Below are 22,026 nucleotides of genomic sequence, written 5' to 3'. Positions count from 1 at the left end.
CGTTAAGTCGAGCCGTGAATTCATGGCGAGAATTTTCACGTGAATTCACGGCACTAATGTGGAGCCGGCATCATAATTTCGCAGAGAATAACGGTTCGAAATGTTATGTATAACCATTGTACAGCAACGATTTGACGAGGAAGCACTTTATCGGCGACTCCGCCCACGATCTCGGCGAGATTAAATTATCACACAATGACATTCCGGACGAGTCTGCTCTGAGAGCTGTTGCTATTTACCTACTGTAGTTATATACGTGATGTACGTACAAACATCTATACTACTTAATTATAAATGCGAAAGTAAGTCTGTCTGTCTGTCATACCTTATCACGGCCATGCCGCTTAATCGATTTGGATGAAATTTGGTATAGACTTGTACATATGTTCTCTGTGGTATAGAGATAAATTGGACCTTGGGGCAGAACATAGGATACTTACTTTTTATCCCGGAAAAGTCCAAGGTTCCCGCGGGTTTTGTAAAAAATACAATTTCACGCGAACGGATTCGCGGGCGTCCACTATTCTATTATACATACGACATTTTTACATACCTATATGTACATATAGCAGAAAGAGACGAGCTTGGGCCTCAAACTATAGATAAAACAAGTAGGGAGCTAGTAGATAGAGGCTCTTCATTGCAGAGCTCATTTGGAAAGTATTATCGATTCAGTCATTTGCGCTGCGGCTACTAAAACGATTAGACATTAAGATTTTTTTCTGGATTAACACATGGGCTACTTTTTATCCCGAAAAAAGTCCATGGTTCCCGCGGGATTTGTGAAAAACTGAACTCCACATGGAAGAAGTCACGGGTGGACACCCGCTAGTAAGGAAATAAGGGTAACCTATGGGCCCAGGTTGAGTGTCGCAGGGTTATGCATTGCATAACCTTTAGACCACAAATTAGCAATGCTTCTTCTCGGTGTAATATTCTTACCATTGGAATAGCAGCATTGCAATACACGAACTCTGTTACAAAAATATCTACTACCTAAACAGTAATTCGAAATTCGAATATCGAAGAGATCGAGAAGGTAAATAGGCTTAGGATGGTGGGAGGCTTTGGACATAGCTAGTTACCACCCTACCGACGTAAGACGTACCGCCAAGCGATTTAGCATTCCGGTACGACGTCGTGTAGAAACCGAAAGGGGTGTGGATTTCATCCTCCTAACAAGTTAGCCTGCTTCCATCTTAGATTGCATCACCACTTACCATCAGGTGAGATTGTAGTCAAGGGCTAACTTTAACTAAAAAAGGTATTGACCACAGAACAAAGATAGAGCTGAATATTTACAGTGTTTTTCCATTGTTACAGAGGAGTTTTCCCCTGGAAAAGCAGTTCATCGTCTAAAAGTCAAGAGTCGAGCGTTGGTTCAACGTGGCGGCTGTTCGGCAGCAAGTCCACCTGCAACCTCGACAAGGGCCTGACCACCGAAGTGCAGAAGACCCTGACTCCCGCATCATCAGCGGCGAACACTCCTCATCATCACAAGAGGCAGGGCAGTTCGGCCAGCGAGAAGCAGTTCGATGACCTGGTGGCCAGTTCCATAGCTCTCATACAACATGACCGGTAAGCTAAAACAATTAGATTTATTTAATTATCCATATACCAGCGGACTCCCGCGACTTCATCTGATCTTAGACCTTCTTAATCAGGTACTGTCACAAAATCCGTTTTTAGCAGATGTCTACTAATTATAGATTACTTCCCTGCTTTTCACCTTTGTGAACGTTTGGAAGTAAGTTTTTCCTTATTAAATGTAATATTAATTTGCTATGATAAGACTCATCCATGTAGAAAACAATTATTAAAGACTCAATAGCACGATGAAGGATTCGGACTCAACACCCAGAGGTCATGGGTTCTATCCCTTTGTCCTACCTACTCCTAATACAGTCTTTCCAAATAATTGGAGGGGAATGGGAATATTGGTCATATTTAAAAGATCATAGTATAAAAATTAATGTATGAAATGTGTTGCTAAGCGCAAATCTCGAGAACGGCTGAACCAATTTAAAAAAGTACTTTTTCAGAACATTCCTTATAGTACGACTATGGTTTGAACGGAGTTTTTTTTAGTAGGGGTAGGGTGGGAGTAGGGAATGGTAGGGGTAGGGAAGAAGCGCACGCAAGTCGAAGTGGAAACTTAGTTGGGAACAAAGATCATTCATGGCACACGGTAATCAGAAATCCCTAATGATAGTACTTACTGCTTATGTACACTCGAATAAAACGTTGATCACGTCATGTCGTCGAAACAAACACCGGTGTTTGTTCCTTTACAGAGAACAGGCTGCCATTTCTCAGAATGCAATCTTAGATCGTGAGAATGAAATGATCTCTGACATTTCAATTTCATGTCGTAGCTCGGGTGCTAGATGATGACAATCACGAAGGGTCTAATTGCACATCTACATATTTACCTACATATCATCATCGTCTATCTATTTCAGTCCACTGCAGGGCTTTGCATATCTTTATGGGAGACTAGCCGACGCCTCGCAGTTTCACCCGCGTAGATCCCGTTCCCATAAGAATACGGGGATACATCATAGCCAATACCACTCACAAATAACGGAGCTTTCTAGTGGTAAAAGAATTTTTAAAATCGGTTTTGTAGATCCAGAGACTACCCTTTTAATTTGTAGACAAGGGAGTGAAACAAAAAAAATATTTATTTAATTAATGCGGGTTCCAAAAATTCTGAAAATTGTTTTATATATCTTCTATCCGTAAAAAATACCATCAACCCGCTTATAAATTATAATTAATAAAGACCTATTTTGGGACATTTCTTTTAACTCTTTATAGTGTTAGTAAATTTGAAATGAAATTTGAAGCTTATTCTCGCAGTTTATAATTTAGAATTTAGATCCTTCACGCAGTTCCAATGCGGGTTGACGAAACTAAGGTGATAATTCCTTAAATCCGTAACGATAATTGAGAATGACTGGGGCCGACGGAGTGTAATCGATCATCGTATTGTGAGGTGGGTAAATGTGCCTATTATCGGTATAACAATTTATTCTAATGTCGGTCAATCACACCCACCGTGACCTCACGGCTCACGCGGGAGCACAACGTGGCCCCGATCCGTGAGGCTATTGAACTACCCACATATTCCAATGTCCTTATTTGAATTTCATAGTACAAAAGCTTCATAACTCGGTAGCAGGTTGAATTCGTATATAAACCTCAAAGAAGTCTGCCTGTCTGATACATAAGATCGATTTCTACCAAAAGAAAAATGTTTGCGTAGCCTCTTGGTGGCAATTCGCACCGATTCACCGAGCCGTCAACAAACACAGCTATATTCTGTTTATGTTGAACAAGATTTTCGTGCGAATGTTACCTCACAGAAAAATACGAAAACATTTTAGCGAGCATTGTATCGAGCGTTCTAGCGAGCATTCAAGCGATTTGCTTAGAATCATCATCATCATCATCATGTCAGCTGATGAACGTCCAATGCAGGTTCCCAGCCCAGGTTTCCACCGAATCGAAGGCTTTCACATAGTCCACAAACGCTAAGCATAGTGGCTGGTTATACTCGTGAGTCTTCTGTATAACTTGCCGCAGCGTATGGATGTAGTCTATGGTACTAAAGCCTTTTCGGAAACCGGCTTGTTCGGGAGGCTGGAAGTCGTCGAACCTATAAGCGAGACGATTCGTAATGACTCTCGAGAACAATTTGTAAACATGGCTTAGCAGCGAGATGGGTCTGTAATTCTCTAGCAAGGTGTTGTCACCTTTGTTTGCTTAGAATGGAAACATCGAATAGAGCGTTCGCTAGAATTCTCAAGATATTCGTAGCAATATTTAGCTCTTGGCTCGGGCCGGTTGTTTAGTTCGACAAATATAAACACGACGAATGCTCGATGTTCTGTTACAAGTGAATGCTCAAGTCTATCAGCACCTCTAGGCTTTGACGCATAACAGATTGCTCCCATGAATCTCTGACATGAAAAAGTCATTAATTTTACAGCCCCCTTGATATAATACACGGTATATTATACATTTTTTGTTATGGCAAATCCAAAACACCCCATGGAAAATCCTTAGAGTAAATAAGGGAAAATCATTCAAGTACTCAACCCCATAAATGATTTTTGCTCTCTGCCCAAACTTACATTTTAGTGTATCAATTATTGTTTATAGCGACCGATATACTCACCGAGTACAAAGAATTTACACTATAGTTATTAGTTATACAAATTTTATTCGTGCAACATAATCATGTTAGCATAAATACAAATCAGCTAATATTTTTTGTGTATCTTATTAAATGTGAAACCTTAGCCTGAATCGGAATTGCGTGTTTTTTTTATGTACGTAATTATTTTTAGATTTGTTTGAATAAATTCATAAAATATCTATTCAAGAGGTAAAATATTCATCGTTCATTTCAAACATTTGATCATGATTTTCAAACGATCTTTTATGCAATCAAAAATTGCCTGGTGCTAACTCAAACTAATACTTATATCTTAAACCTTGTTTCTACGCGGTATCGTAGGTACTATAGCGCTAAATCGTTTGCTATAGCTTGACACATTCGTTCGTAACACTCCCGATGGTCCGCGGGGGCCGAGAGGGGGTAGCGATGACAGATAAATCCGCAACTGATGCACCCCACTTCCAGCCACTACAATATATTGATGACGCAGACGAAATTGCAAAGTTTGCAGCACCGTCACAATATTACTTGTCTGTCTTTCGGTTATTACCAAATATACTTTGGAGAATGTGCGCAGGAATTCCATTACGAGTATGTTGCTGTTCCTTCCCCTCTTTACCAGAAAACAGCATGACGAATGGTGTCATTCTCATCTGGTGGATATCCAATTGTACTATAAGTGTTGCATCCACGTTCTTAATTCAGCAAAAGTGTGGAAAGTCCGTCCGTCGTCTATGTTTATTGCCTGCTAAAATGGGATTTTAAGACAAGAGCGCTCCAACGTAGACCTTTAGAGACTATCAGGGATGATTGTAGACAAGCGCAAGTCTTTCACAAAGATAACGCTTTTGCTGCTGAATTACTTTAATAACATTCGAAGTGAACTGCTTCCTCATGATACGGTATGATCAAATATTGAGAAGAACATGAAATACAAAATGGCAAAAGAAGTAAGTAATTTGAAAAAAAAAAAACAATCAGCAATTAATTTTAAAAGCACACAGTAAATTCCAGCGTAATTGTATAAAATGATAACCCATGTAACTCAAGATACAAAGTAATTTATTAGGCAGATGTAGAAGGCCAATAAATACAGGTGTGGCTAGAAACGCGCGAACAAATTGCATACCCATAGCCGCTTGGAGTTTCCGCTCCAATCGCCATTGTATGGTATTACAGGCCTTGGATAACTACATAATCAATGACGAATAGACTATAACGGGTACCTGGATTCTACTAGCTACTTCTATATCCAGCGGAACATCTATGAAGTCTATTGCTTAAATGGTTTTTTAGGTAGGTACGATTATTATCACCATCATCATCATCATATCAGCCGATGGACGTACACTGCAGGACATAGGCTTTTTGTAGGGACTTCCAATCATCACGATACTGAGCCGCCTGCATCCAGCGAATCCCTGCGACTCGCTTGATGTCGTCAGTCCACCTGCTGGGGAGTCGGCCAACACTGCGCTTACTAATGCGGGGTCGCCATTCCACTATTATTATATTGTTACTAAATATTATTTTGAGCATTATTTTCACAGGGTATTTAGGGTATGACGGTGATATTGTATATTCTGTGGTATTATGGGATCGCCTTGGCCCGACTATTTCTACGTAATTACGAACTAGGTACGTGCGTACATCTATTCCAGTAAAACATCTACTTATGTGTTATTTATAAGTAATATGTACTACTTGTCCAAACAGTAGTTTGGTGATTAATTGATATTTTATACAAATAAACGGCCAATTGAGTCAGATTCGCGATCAAAGCAAAGGGTTCCTTACAATTATCTATAAAAGCGGCAAAAATCATAATTTATTGTGATAACATGTATAAATTGAAGTCCAAAATAATTAATACTATTAAGAAGAGTTCTTTTTAATAATCCGCCCATAAAGTGTGGTTTTTGTCGTCAGTTGTGTTATACCCATGTTTTATCTAACTCTTAATTTCAGTTTTAAGTTGTAGGGGCGCTGAGTGTCCAATTTAACCTCTATTTGTTTGAGATTTTACACTCAGCGGGTGAATGATCCCCTGGGGGTGGCCCTACAACATCTATGATTTCCACTGTTAGTTCAGAATTGGTCAAGAGCCATATAGTACGAGAGAGTCATCACTTAATATAGAGTTTATCCTTGACTCTGTATATTTATAGAGCTCACAAGTAGGCTTCTGGTGCAGTGCCAATTTTCCTCAATGCAGGCCAATGACATGCCATTTGCGAAGGTTAGGCTCGTTTATTAATAAACAATTAGCATAGACAATTGTTATTGTGATGTTATTGTATTACCACATTCATTATCAATTTTGTTTGTATTTGTTTTGGTTAGTGTACCTTTTGATTGTTTGTTGTTTGTTTTACAATTATATGTATAAATACAGCCGAACATAGAATCACCTCCTTTTCGGAAATCTGTTAAAACTCAAGTCAATCTGTCTGTGAGGGTTCGACCACGAGTTTAGGAGGCAGAATATACTGAATAGAAATGCCAACATATAACTCAGTAATAGCTATTTATAAAATCCTCGCTTACAAATTCAAAGTCAAAGTTAAAATTCATTAAGTTCAATTAGGCTTAGTTTATAAGCAATTTTGAAACGTCAGGTAATTATTAGACAATGGTGATAATTACAAATTAATAAATTTTGTATAATTTAAAATTAAAAAAGAAAATAAAGCTCCTTGGAGGTCATGAAATTAATTAGAAATCTCGACTCTCGAAACGACTTTTATGCCAGAAATTCTGTCCACCAAAATAAAAGCTTAACTGTTGTTGCAATATGTGAGCAAAGGAAATTCTTTACTTGCTTTCAAATTTAAAAAAACGCATCGAAATCGGTCCATCCGTTTGCGTGCTAAGATGCCACAGACAAACACACAGACAGACATCAACGTCAAACTTATTATGCCCCTCTTTTTGCGATGGAGGCTAATTATTATAGTTACTTCCAGTACGAAGATGAAAAATCTTTAATTAACGCTTTTTACTGCTAAAAATAACACCTAACAAGCTCTGCCGTGTGTTTTATTTGCATATGCAATACGTCCCAACTCCCTTCACTTAAATCGATCGCATCAGGGTTCTCGCATTGATGCAATTCATCCTCTACTGCTTGTGGACTAAGATTCCATATCAAATTAGCCTGAATAAGTAGCTCACGTTGTGTCGAGTCACGAACTGTAAGGGACTGGTACTTGGTTGGGATTTTCCTACGATTACCCATCACGAGTGTGCAACGAACGGCTAGCGTTTAATAAAGTGTAATGTTTTATGTGCAGTACGTGCACTGAATACTAGGTTTAGGAACAGCTCGATAAATACACATATGAACATTATAGATAAACATTAGAGATGCACCGAATAATACTTTTGCCGACTAGCCGACTTATGAATATTTTAATGACCCAACCTCACCCTACATTCAAAAGAATATATATATATATATATATATATATATAAAAGAAAGCCGGGTTTGTTACAACACTTATAACTCGAGATCGGCTGGACCGTTTTTCATGGTTTTTGATTCGTTGGATTTGTCTCCGTCAAGAATAGCAGAATACATCTTAAAAACAATGAAAACTCGACGATAGAGAGGTTAGGGTAGGGTAGGGGTAGAGTAGGGGTAGGGTAGGGGTAAGAGTAGGGTAGTGTAGGGTAGGGGTAGGGTAGAGGTAGAGTAGGAGTAAGGTAGGGGTAGGAGTAGGGTAGTGTAGGGTAGAGATAGGGAAGAAGTGCACATAAGTCAAAGCGAAGCTTGACCGGGTCCGCTAGTATAAAATAATAAGCGGACTAGTCGGCGCTCTTTGCCGACTAATCTTCGACTAGTCGCCTACTACGATAGTTGCCGATTAGTCGGCTTTACCGACTAGTCGGCTTTACCGACTAGTCGGCTAATTAGGTAGTTGAAAGTTTACACCTAGTTTCACGCGGACGAAGTCGCGGGCGTCCGCTACTTTTATACAATTTAATAACTTTTTAATAATACCTACATAGTAGGTAATGACCAATGATGCAAGCAATTAGCAATTTTTTTGAATTGTTATTTACACATTGCACTCATTTTATATCGACAGTGGTAATATATTATTTGCTAATTGCTCCACCAATTACCAAGCGATTATACATTCGTTACTGTTTTCGTATAGAACTTTAATTATAGGTTTAGGTACATTGTGCTATGCTTACTGGGTCGTTACGTTCTATTTAAAAGTATAATTGGATGTTCGAGTGTTCTTAATAGTCCTCTTATATATCGGTTAATATTCAATAGATGCTTTATACAATTATAATTTAAAACGTAATTTATTATTTTACATGTATTTTTGATGATTTTTTCAATCTATTAAATGAATTGCTGTTCGTTAGTCTCGCTTAAACTCGAGAACGGTTGAATGTATTTATCTTATCTTGGTCTTGAAATGTTCGTTGAGGTATAAGGAAGGTTTAAAAGGTGAGAAAAATTAGAATAAATTCCGGGAAAACCATAAAACAATCCCTTTTCCATTTCACATACAAACGTTTAAGAAGTAGGGGTAGGGTAGGGTAGGATAGGGGTAGAATTGTGTGAAGTAGGGATAGGGAAGAAGTGCACATCAGTCAAAGCGAAGCTTGACCGGGTCCGCTACTATTTTTATAAAAAGTCCTTATGCTATTTTCCCACTTTCCCCTGCAAATAAGTTAGTGTGGGAGAATTTTTTTTTTTTAATTCTTTACAAGTGAGCGCTTGACTACAATCTCACCTGATGGTAAGTAATGATGCTGTCTAAGATGGAAGCGAACTAACTTGTTAGGAGGAGGATAAAAATCCACACCCCTTTTGGTTTCTACACGACATCAAACTGGAACGCTAAATCGCTTGGCGGTACGTCTTTTTCGGTAGGGTGGTAACTAGCCACGGCCGAAGCCTCTTACCAGCTAAAACATACATATAATAATAACGAACGTGGATTCAATATCTTAAGAGTTGAGACCGGCCCTTTATTTTTAAAATATTGTCTCTATTTTCCAGACCTTCGAATCTCCCAGCGAAGACCACAGAAGAAGCGCTTCGGCATAGAGCAGAGCACGCGCGGATGGTCGAGGCGGCGAGGCGAAAGGTGGAGCGCGAGGCGGCCGCGAGGCACGCGAGGCTGCAGGAGTCCCTGCGCATGGAGGAACGCCTCGCGAGGCACGCCCGCGAGTGGACGCAGAACATCCTACCTGATTGGCATAACATGTAAGCAACAGCATAACATAATAATTGATCTAGATAACATTAAAATAAAAATTTTGAAACCTCCGAAGGACATGAAATTATTAATTACACTCTCGATCAAGTCATCAATATTCTCTTTTAGTGCAATTTCATTTCTGATCCCACTCGAGTATATTTGCAGATATTCCCACTTTCAACCCCCAGAACTTTTAAGCGATTCAACCGATTTTCATTAAACATATCTAAAAACACTCATAAGTCACCCTTCATAAAAAAAAAAAAAAACTAAATTGCAATCGCTTCATCCATTCTGGAGCTATGGTGCCACAGACAGACTGACAGACAGACACGTCAAACTTATAACACTCATCTTTTTGCGTCGGGGGTTAAAAATCTCTAAAAGACCAAATATGCAAAAAAAATATATAACATATTCGCAGTAGTATAATCATTAATCATTACTGGATAAAAATCACCAAACCTAAAAATATCAATTGAGTAATAATACCGCAAAACTCATTCAAAATAAATATAAACATGCGCTGTAAAAAATGAAAACAGGAAAACATTGCAAGTGGAAAAACAATCTGGCATTTCTAGCTTTAAACTGGTTTTGATGGACGTTTGATAATCGATTTTTATATATCTCAACCTCGAACTTTTGCCAATTTGGCTGATAAGTCTTGTAGGCAATGATCAAAACTACTTTACTCGTAAATTAATATTATTGTAATTTTCCAAGCGTTTCACATACATGTTATTATTTCATTATTAATATTATCGTTAGTAACTTTATTCAAATACGAGTATATTTTATAAAATCGTACAACTCTATAAAAAGTTATGTGCTGTTTTATACGAAAAAAAAAATCAATCATCTCCTGTTTTCGTTTGTTAAGATTGATTTCTTTTTTCCAAATTTATATGAGATCGAATTCGCAGTACACCCTTTCAAATAAAAATAGAATTAATGTAACATTCGCCGGGTTTTATGAAAACGTATTTTAATAATAATACCGTTTTAAAGGTAATAAAATTTTTAAAATGCGAGTTTTATAAAACTCACTTCGATCATTTTATAAAATACACTCGTAAAATGGCCCCTTTTGGGAACCATTTCTTAATCGCCTCGTTCATAAATTTGACAATTTGTTCGTCATGAATATCACATACACGAAGTTTGAGCAATGATGTTTGAGTAATTAAGAGCCAATAAACGTCCACAGCTGGACATAGTAAGCTGAAATACCTCTTACATGGACTTCCAAACAAAACGGCCTCGAGCCGCCAGCATCTAGTGGCTTCCTGCAATTTGCTTGATATCCTCGATCCACCTGGTGGAGGGGGCCTACCAACACTGAAAAAAATCTAAAATATCGAAGGATTTTCAAAAATCAAAACTGTCTCTATAATGTGACTCCGTTACACATCACAGACCAATTCATCATCGGCTGATATAAGCAGGTTATGTGTTATTGTAATCCAACAATGGTGAAGTGCGAGATACCTGTATTGTTATTTTTGCTGTTTTCTTCACATCCATTGTTATTATTGTTCGATCTGTGCCCATTTCTAATGCAGGTACACATAGGCACATAATTTTTGCAGCGTTTCGTTTTCCTAGTACGTTTCCGTTATTTATGTAATGTGACAGCTTTGTTTGTTTATTTTGCATTCTCTAGTACTATTATCTCGACTGATATTTGCTGTCAGGTTATTGCAAATAAAATTATTGTTTAGATGTAAACAACAAACATTTCTTTACAACCATATTACTGATACTAATCTTGGATCCATCTTGCCGTAGAGGATGTGATGAGCTCGTTAAAGATGATACTAAAATTAATAGGTGAAAAGAAAATATATTAACCAAGCAAAATAACTACTTACAAAATAATAGAAAACAGGTTACAGTTATCTATTCTATACAGGTTACAGTTATCTATTCTATACTAATATTATAAAGCTGAAGAGTTTGTTTGTTTGTTTGATTGAACGCGCTAATCTCAGGGACTACTGGTCCGATTTGAATAGTTCTTCCAGTATTAGATAGCCCATTTATCGAGAAAGGCTATAGGCTATATATTATCCCCGTATTCCTACGGGAACGGAAACCACGCGGGTGAAACCGCGCGACGTCAGCTAGTTACGAATATAAGAGCACAAGTAGAAAAGAAAATAATAATTACATTCAGCTAGCTACATAGGTTTTGTTTTAAAGCTAAAGAATTATCGAAGATTCCTAGTATGCACTATTCACCTACCTTAACTTCGAAAATTGGTTTATTGGTCAAGATATTTGGAAGTTCTTATAGAGAGTCTATACAGCTGTGGATGTTGATGGCAATTGTTTATGTAATAGATATGTCAATAACGGTAGCGGAAAACAATAAAGAGGAATATGTTGAGAGTTAGATTAATATGGTGCTGATAAAATGTTTTTTTTGTTTACAGGAAAAACAGTAAACGTACTCTAGAACTGTGGTGGAGTGGTCTACCGCCCGCGATCAGAGGACGGGTGTGGCAGCTAGCCATTGAGAACAAACTCAAAATATCCCACGACCATTACCAGGACTACGTAACCAAAGCGAAACAGAAACTGCACGAGGCGCAGTTACGAAGGAAAAGATTAAAAATCAACTCGAAAAACTCGTGTAACTGCAAAAAGGAAGATAATGCAGACAAAATTGAAGATAGATTGTCGGCTGACGAATTTGCAAGAGTTGACGAGAGATCATCGAAAAGATCGTCGAAAACTGACGATAGAGATGAAAAGTCTGAAAAGAGATTGGGTCTGCCAAGAAATTTCAGCGAACAGAATCTAAAGACGTTGACAGTGGATCCCCCAAAGAAGTGTTGTTCGAAGTCTAATCCGAATTTACTGGACTATAGTGATGAATGTTCCATGGAGCTGATACAGCTGGACATAGCGCGGACTTTTCCACATCTCTGTATATTCCAGCCCGGCGGGCCATATTTCGATGTGTTACATGAGCTGCTGGCAGCGTATGTTTGTTATAGGCCCGACATTGGATATATTCAGGTGCGTATTTGTGTCTATATATTTGTCTTTACTCATTACGTAATCTAAACGCCATTTCAGTTACCAGTACCAGTACCAGGTACATTCATATGAATATATCTATGTTTATAGATTACAATTTATTTATTTTCTAGCGGACGCCCACCTTTAGACCTCCTTAATCTAGCCCTGTCATAAAATCCTTTCTTATCGTTGTGTATTGCTTTGAATCATCGGTTTTTGCAGATTCATTGTATTTTAATTATGTTTCTTTGTGGTTGCAGGGCATGTCATTCATAGCTGCAGTACTAATACTGAACATGGAGGCGCCGCAAGCGTTCGTCTGCTTCGCCAACCTGCTGGACGGGCCGGTACTCCGCGCCGCCTTCACACGGGACGGTGATACTATGCAGGTAAGCGACCGAACAGACAGACCGGCGGATTTCTTACTTGTATATACTAATAACATCTATAAACTGAACTGAGTGAGTTTGAACCTTTTTAGGATCTTGATGAGAGCTCTTATAAGAATGTAGTAGAATCGACTAATTGTGGGCTAAGCCTTTCATATCTTTGCGTCACACAATACTTAGGTATGCTCTTGGGAAGTGCCGGGCCTAGTCGCAATTTTACTGCTGAGAAGTTAAACAAAACACTAGTACCATACTAAATTTTCTATTATGATATCAACATTTACAATTATTTATCACTACGATGACACTGACACTTAATAAAGATATTCCTATTTTCTTAACTTACATTAAATTCCATCTGAGGAGTGAAGCTCATAAATGTTAATCCGTGCTCATTGTACGTGGGGTGGTCGGCGTAACTTTCCCTCAAGCAAAAGTCTACCCGAGCATCCTTCCTGACTGTCCACGTCGTTTGCTACACCAGCACATTGCTAACTAGGTGCACAATCCCTGCCCCGTCAACATTACACCCACTCCGCGACGGGGCTCAGCATATTATGTATATGGCGCGGTGACTCCGAGGTAGTGTGTATCGCCACCTGGCGTTATCCTTCCGAGGTTTGTGTGTCATCCGTCCGAGGTAGTGTGTGTCGGCACCTGGCGTCATCCGTCCGAGGTAATGTGTGTCGGCACCTGGCGTCATCCGTCCGAGGTAGTGTGTGTCGGCACCTGGCGTCATCCGTTCGAGGTAGTGTGTGTCGGGACCTGGCGTCTTTGCTTAGCTTGGGACTGTTCCGTACACTTCGTTAAAACCTTTGTTTGTTTATTCGCAGCGTCTGTGGAAGGCGTACGGCGCGCTGCTGCAGCACAACCTGCCGGCGCTGGACGCGCTGGCGCCGGAGCTGTACCTGCTGGAGTGGCTGTACACCGCCTTCGCCAAGGCCATGCCGCTGGACGCCGCGTGCCGCGTGTGGGACGTGTTCCTGCGCGACGGCGACACCTTCCTCTTCAACACCGCGCTGGGTAACTTTGTTGTCTCACATATAAACCTGCTGGAGTAGATCTACACCAATTTTTAGTAATGCCAAGGTCATGCTACTGGCATCACTAATCCCAACGGCCTTAGCGAATAAGTCCTCGGCTACCATCTGGACAACCTAGTTACCTACGATTGGAAGTCGAAGATAGTTGTTTCAGTCAATGATCTTATAGCGACAAGCTTCAACAACAACTTAAGAAGCTTTCGCTTAACTGCTGGATCTCAGGGTCGGACACCTCCTCCTCACTTTGGAGCGCTGACAACCGGTCGCTTGTCTTTTTTTTTTTATAAATTTTTAATAGTGTTTTATTATATTGACATTGTTAAAAATTTTAAAAAATGACAAATAAATAAATGACAGAAAAAAAAACTAATTAATTTTTTTTTTGATTTGAGATTGTCCCTTGTTATTCAAATCGTCGTCATCAACCATATTCGGCTCACTGCTGAGCACGAGTCTCCTCTCAGAATGAGAGGGGTTAGGCCAATAGTCCACCACGCTGGCCCAATGCGGATTGGCAGACTTCACACACGCAGAGAATTAAGATAATTCTCTGGTATGCAGGTTTCCTCACGATGTTTTCCTTCACCGATTGAGACACGTGATATTTAATTTCTTAAAATGTACACAACTGAAAAGTTGGAGGTGCATGCCCCAGACTGGATTCGAACCCACACCCTCCGGAATAGGAGGCAGAGGTCATATCCACTAGGCTATCACGGCTGTATTACCCATATTATTCCAAATCACCCAACTTAAATTTACTTTAATTTAACCCCAATATCATTATTGTGTTAACATCATCTTAATTTCCGCCAGGTATCCTCCATCTATACCAAGACGAGCTCAAAGACATGGACTTCATAGCAGCGGCGCAGTTCCTCACCAAGCTGCCCGAGGACCTGGACCCCGAAGCACTCTTCAGAAGCATCTCCTCCGTCAGCATGACCCTCGACGGTATGTCGTTCGAGGAGCTGGTCTCCTGCTGCAGCCTGGACGATGACGTCAGCGCGAGGTTATGATACTACGCCGGAGAGCTCTGGGCGGATATACTGCATCTTAGAACCACTTTGAGGTTATAACGTTGGATGTCTTAACAAATGCTTTGCGATTTTAATCAAACTTTTGTTGGTGTAAGTCCGACAAGCAAATTGTTTAATCATAAGATACAATTGCAAGGTAGACATTTTGCAGGTGTCTTGAGAAATTCTTTGCAACAGAATTTGAGTAATTTTAATTTGTTGGTATAAGTCCGACAAAACTACATTGCTCACTCATAATATCTGTTAGATGATATGCCTATGTTTGCTGTCTTTAGAAAATTCTTTGCAACAGAATTTGACTAATTGTTTTTGTTGGTGTAAGTCCGATAGCAGTAACCAGTATAAGATTACATGGCACTCTTCAGTTTTAAATGAAAGTGGTGCCCTTAACTTGTATATAAGTTTGGTGTTTAACTTTAGCCCTTATCTGAATCTTGAAGTTTCTAACTATGAAGTAAAACCAGCTGTTACTTAGCAGCTAAAGTTTTTCTCCACTCTGTCAACTTTGTACAGGTTATCTGTTATTTAAAATTTGTATAGAAATTAACATAGACTGATGTAAGGATGTCCGATATTATTTTACATACTATGATAATAAATTGGAAATAATTCACACACTAAGAAAATGTCTTTATGAGTAAGTAAATCGTTATATTCCATGTGACATAATTATGTAAATAGAAAATATTAGAATGAAAATTTCAATTTAAAATTTTAAAATCTCAAGATTGTTTCGTCACATAAATGACCCTTCCCTGAAGTGACGTGACTAATATGTCCCCAAAAATCATGTAAATCTCAGTGCATTCTTCAGCCATTGACAATCTAAATATAAACTTTTAACATAATTAGTTAAATCGTATAATGTCTCGGGTATTTTTTATTCAATTATGCCCTATATTATAGTTAAAAAAATCTCGAATCTTAATGTCCGTGTCTAAATAATATTATGTGTAAATATTTTATTATTAATAAATTATAATAGTACGATCTATCACACGTCTTTATTAATATAAATAAATACTTTGTGGGTAATAATAAAGTAGAATCTAGATAGCTATATTAAATATAGGTAGTTACTTTTTATTGTAAATTTTAGCTACTGGGTTTTTACAACATATCATTTTCTTATATATCTTATTTTTTTTTCTTTATATGAAATTTCTACTGTGAATTCAATTTTTCATTAGCGATATGTCTTAGGTCGCATGTAAGGCCTTACTGGCTGGGATTAGTAGGACTAAATCAACCAACCTCCAAAGTGATGATTTTTTGCAATAAATATTATTCGAACATTGATGGTGTCTATATCCATCGTAGTATTATCGCATCCTTAATAAGTCCAGCATAGTTAGTGTAGTGAAGTTTACTAGAGGTTTCGGCCGCGGCTAGTTACCACCGGTACTGGTGTCAAGTCTATAAGGTGTAATAGGTACTTTTAATTCAAACTTGCGAGCTTCTTTGGACCTTTTATCAGGTAAAATCGTAGATAATTTCTTGTTGTATGTCACTAGTGTAAAAATAAAATATATATTGTAAATAAATGAAGTTTATTATAAATATCGTCAATTATAATAATATAATTGAATGTTATAAATAAGTTATTTTATTTCGATTTACGAATAAGGAAATAAATAAGGAAACGCATTTGTGAACGAAAGACAAGAAAAATTCAGTTCCAGAAATGGCACATTTAAGTTTTTAAGTTTCTATACTCAAGAGGCACAATTATCCGCCCACTTTAATAAAATAAAAATATTTCATTATAATGGCAAACGTGAGATTTTACAAATTTTAATGTTTTCCAATGGGTTTTATTTGGACGGATTGCCGTTTTTACATATATTTCCTTATTCGTCGGTAATTTGTAATATTATTAATAATTCGTAATGTATGTAACACAACCAACGAGTAGTTGAACCGGCCTAATAGTTAATGAAAACGAATCGAATGATCTTTCGACAACTAATCTTAATTCTAGTTTTAATCAATTGTAAATAATAATAAAATTCTTATCTAACCTATTTATTGCTATTGCTGTAAAATAAAAATTGGACTAGTTCGCTATATTTATATAAAAATTATGTATACTTTCTTTATAGAGCGGGAGTCTGTGGTCGCTAGACTGTCTACATTTTATAAAAAAATTGTTAGCTCATGGTCTTGCAATAGGTAACATTATGGAGTTTGAACGGCGTAAAAATTACCTTTAAGGTTAGGCGAAGGGTTGCCATGAATGATGTATGTATATTCCTAAAACGCATGGAGTTTACTCTTTCAGATCAACTGTCTAAATAGGTGTATGTTGCTCGGCAGCGTACACGGTGATAGGTGCGCAGAATAGGTTGCGCACAAAAATGTAACGTTGTCATTCGTTCGTCGAATTTTACTGCCCATATGTTACCTTACCGGGGGCTATATATGAAAAATCAATTCTTAAGGAGTAAACTCCAAAAAAATACATAACTTATGCATTTTGAAACCTGCTACATGTCAAACGACCATGATTAAAACTCCCTATATCTGGAGCATGAGCTCACAAACATTAACATTTTATATAATAACGAAGATCCGGCCATCACAGACTCCAACCGAAAAGTACAAATATTGAATGAAAGAAAAGAAATACCATTTTTTAGTGTTACATAAAATGGACTGCTAAATTGTTTAGTTCAGTATGTTACTGTTTATAAATTAGAAATTCATTGTTAGGTCTCAATTTTTATCTATCCCATCGGGGTTTAACTGAAAAAATAAAGAAAATTAACTAAGCTGAACACAGTTTTGCAGACTTTTCAAAACCAAAAGAAAAACAATTTTACTCGAGAATTCCATTATTTTGGCAATTGGTAATGGGTAAACAAAAAGTAACAAAAGTATATTCATCGCAACTTAGTAACAGATAAAATCATAGTCCATTTTTATTTTACCTTGCAGTTATTTGTTGTGTGCTGTGCAATATGTTGCTGCGAAATTTATTTTTTTCCAATGAACATGTATTTTTAATGTAAGATGCTAACCACGGCTTAATTTTTTTTAATGAATAGGTACTTCTTTGATTAAATTTACTTAGAGGCGCAATTATCCGCCCAATAAACTAATATACTCGCGTCATATTAAAGTGGGCGGATAACTGTACCTCTGAGTGTAGTTACGAAAAAATGAATTTTGCACCAACACTTCTTCAATCAATCTTTGTCTATATGTATATATTCTATATTAATCAAATTAGATTTATATTATATTAAACAGCTTTAAATCAATTTCATAATCTAGAGATCTTGCCACACGGTTACTAAAATATTTGAATATTAATTTAATTTTAAAGTTACAGTTTTGTAACCACGATATAGTAATGCTAAGTTTTGGCCTATAACCTCAAAAATGATACAACTTACATGAAAACAACACTTTTCAACAACTTTTTCATCTCTATTATTAGTAGGTATGACCATTTATGTCTATATCTTCCAGTTAACTAAACTCTATATGTTTACGAGTATTTCGTGCTCAGAAGTGTTTATTAAATAGTTAAATAGTAAAAATATAGTGGTTAAAGTTTATATGTATCAGAAGTAGAGTAACTTCTTTCATATTATGTCTGTACAAACTAAGTAAACGAAATACATAATAAATGTTTTACATTATTCACAAATTATTATTATCAGTAAAATGCTACATCTTATTTTATAAATAGCTTATTAACAAAGACAATGTAACAAACATCGTGGGTTAAAATTTTTATTGGCAACAATTTTATTAGAGACTTGAAACATTTATAGCCATCAATTAAAATAATATCAATTAAAAATAACTACATCATCGATAAGTATTAAGTAGTTGTTTGCCAATTAAGTTAATTAAGCTTTTTTATATTGAATAGTTTAATTGATATATAATAATCACTTATTATTATTGGCACCACATACATATTATTATTAACCTAGAGTTGATATTACTTTAGGAATAAAAATCTTTGAATCGGATTGATTATTATATATTTTATTTCACAGAACTGATATATATTTTATGAAAAATCTTTATATTATTTGTTTTTATGCCGTTTATTTTGTATATTTTTTAATTTACGTTTTTTTTTCTTAATTGTGTTGGCTAGGCTGAAAATCTTTTTGTAGAAATTTATGATCAACGCTTAACATTGTTTTGCCGAGTAAAGAGAGATTTTGGTTTTAATTTGCAATTGCAATTTAAAATATACATATATATTTTTTTATATATTTTATATATTTTTATATATTATTCTAAAGATATATACATATCTATAAATGCATTTTTAGCAATCATAGTTTGCATCAATATTTTTTGTCGATCATGACTATAGCAATTTGTGCGGGAAAAAATTGAACTATGTCTTTCTTTATTTTGGTAACTGTATTTGCAACTTATAGAAAAATAGAATAATGGCTTTTGTAAATACATTACGTATTGTAAAACAAATGTTATGTCAACGTAAAATAGGCCTTATGTAGCTTTTAACAAAAGTTCTACTTGAAGAGCATCCAGATAGAGTATACTCAAGCTTTATTATAGAGATTTAAGGTACATTTTACTTTGACGTATTAATGTTTCTTCAAGCATAGTAAACCCTCATTCGCACGAGAGTTTTTTTAACGGACGTTTAAAAAACGTTCAAATATAGTATGAAGTTAAATGATGGTCTATTTTAAACGCCCAAAATTGAAAATGTATCACTGCTCGAAAAAAAGCGTAGTGTTTTAAAAACGCTGTCGTGTGAACATATTCTTGGAAATGCATTTGTTGTTGCACAAATACAACAATTGCATTTCCAAGAATATAAACATCAAAAAGTTGAACGCTTTTTTAACGTCCGTTAAAAAAACACTTGTGCGAATGTAGGCTCATGGTTTTGCGTTAACTGTCAAAGTTAATTAATTTTACAGATTAAAAATAATTAAAAATATATTGGTGTGAATGGGATACTATTGTAATATTGATTATAATAAATAAAACTCGTATTTAGCGATAGTTCGATAAATTATTGCCGTTGTGATGTTGACTGATATTATAACAATGCCATCTCGATTATATAGTTGTAATGTTAATGATAAGGTTTTGCAACTAATGCAACTGGGCCCCAGATCTAAGTTTGATTGTAAAATAAATTTATTAATACTGAACCTGTGTTTTGTTTTGTTCCCTCTTCATCTTAGTATTGTAGATATACTTACCTATACTACAGCCTTTCTTGATGATTACTGTTGTTACTGAAGGTAGAAAACGCATTTCATTTCATAACTTATATATAACTTGTTATATGGTTTGTTTCAAAAATGTTATATGAAATATATTAGACATATTTAATTGTTCTAAGCTTATTCATCAAATTTATTTTCAATAATTAAAGAACAAGTTAATTATAATTATTATTAGGTGTGAAATGACTAGTGATATAAACCCTCATTTTAATTTGTTTGTTGGTAAACAGTACTCATCAAGAAAGGCTGTAGTATAGGTGCTTAACAGTTATGTATTTTTAATTATTAATTAATTGTGATTCATGTTTCATGTCATGAAAAATTGTTAGCTGAAAAAGTTGGTCAACATTTTTGAGTAGACGCAGGTTAAAAAATTGTCCTGTATCTCTTCTATGCTACCCTACACGGAACTAGAGACGCAGACGTCTTTTATTCTCGAAGAACTTTAAATATTCTTACTTACGTTAATTCAATTTAAAGGTGTAAAAATGAAATTTCAAGGACATTTTTTACAAAAATCTGATTTTGGAGATCTACTAGATTGATTAATCCCTACTGCTCCCAGCCTGGTCTCCAGAGTGCCTAGTGGGAGTTTTCAATGTTTTCATACTGTGTCGATCGCAATCTCTGAGGAATTGAGACAGCGCCATCTAGTGGCACAACTGTAGAAATGCCTTAGAAATTTGTGTTTACGTTTACGCGATCGTCACAGTACGAACCGTACCGTACTCAGCGAAGCTAAACAAGTGCCTGCGCCTTGGCACGACGGACGGAAACGCTAAATCGCCACTACTGGACATAGGCCTCTTGCATGGACCTCCAAGAGTAACGGTCTCGAGCCGCCAGCATCCAGCGGTTTCCTGCGATCCACTTGATGTCCTCGGTCCACCTAGTGGGGGGTCGAACAGCACTGCGCTTTCCGGTGCGGAGTTGCCATTCCAGCACCTTGGGACCCCGACGTCCATCGGCTCTTCGACCAATTAGGAAACCTTAATCGGCCCAGCCGGGGATCGAACCAAGGATCTCAGTCTTGTAAATCTATCGCGCCACAGAGGCCATCGAAAACTTGCTTCTCACCACCAGTCCACCAGCCTATATTAATGGCCCACTGCGGGGCCAGGACTTCCATACCTACTTATAAGAGATGGGATATGGAGCTTCATCATATCAGCCGATGGACCTCCACTGCAGGACATAGGCCTTTTGTAGGGACTTCCAAACATCACGATACTGAGCCGCCAGCATCCAGTGAATCCCTGCGACTCGCTTGATGTCGTCAGTCCACCTGGTGGGGGGTCGACCAACACTGCGCTTACTAGTGCGGGGTCGCCATTCCAGCACTTTGGGATCCCAACGTCCATCGGCTCTTCGTTCTATGTTCCCCGTCAATTGCCACTAGCTTCGCAACTCGTTGAGATAAGTCGGTAACTTTGGTTCTTCTGACGATCTCCTCATTTCTGATTCGATCACGCAGAGATACTCTTAACATAGCTCGTTCCATCGCCCGCTGAGCCTTCTTATGAGGCCCATAGCTAGGGACGCTAACTATGAGCCTCATATGGAGCTTAGACCCACCAAACTCCAATGGCAATAATGATAAATTAATTGACGGCCACTATCAGATTCATGATAAATGACCGGGAGAGGGCCAACGTGCTCTCCGAGGCACGGGGTGTGTACTCTACCATATTCCCAACTGCAGGCTGAGAATTTCAACTGACCCAGAAGTTGAACCCAAGACCTTGTGAAAATATCGACCAGCTCTCTGACTATGTTTTTCATGAATTTTTCTTTGCTGGTGAAATAAATACGATAGCTAATCCTAGAAGCATCAAATGTCGAGCAATCGAGAGATATTACTGTAACGACTCAG

The 22,026-nt window shown here is 37.2% G+C and overlaps 1 protein-coding gene across 1 annotated transcript in view; it reads left to right on the top strand.

Moving 5' to 3' along the window:
- Window positions 1-20,075, top strand: part of LOC112049698 (TBC1 domain family member 14) — a 55,244-nt gene extending 35,169 nt beyond the window's left edge. The window contains exons 2-7 of the mRNA XM_024087696.2: window positions 1,324-1,578; window positions 9,213-9,419; window positions 11,853-12,441; window positions 12,705-12,833; window positions 13,667-13,856; window positions 14,693-20,075. Of these exons, the coding sequence (XP_023943464.1) occupies window positions 1,324-1,578; window positions 9,213-9,419; window positions 11,853-12,441; window positions 12,705-12,833; window positions 13,667-13,856; window positions 14,693-14,895 (1,573 nt within the window). The 3' untranslated portion in view covers window positions 14,896-20,075. The remainder of the gene's footprint in view (window positions 1-1,323; window positions 1,579-9,212; window positions 9,420-11,852; window positions 12,442-12,704; window positions 12,834-13,666; window positions 13,857-14,692) is intronic.
- Window positions 20,076-22,026: the final 1,951 nt, after the last annotated feature.

This window comes from Bicyclus anynana, chromosome 15, assembly GCF_947172395.1.
Source record: "Bicyclus anynana chromosome 15, ilBicAnyn1.1, whole genome shotgun sequence".
NCBI lineage: Eukaryota > Metazoa > Arthropoda > Insecta > Lepidoptera > Nymphalidae > Bicyclus > Bicyclus anynana.
Note: the sequence above shows the minus strand (reverse complement) of the source record. Positions and strands in the feature narration are given on the sequence as shown.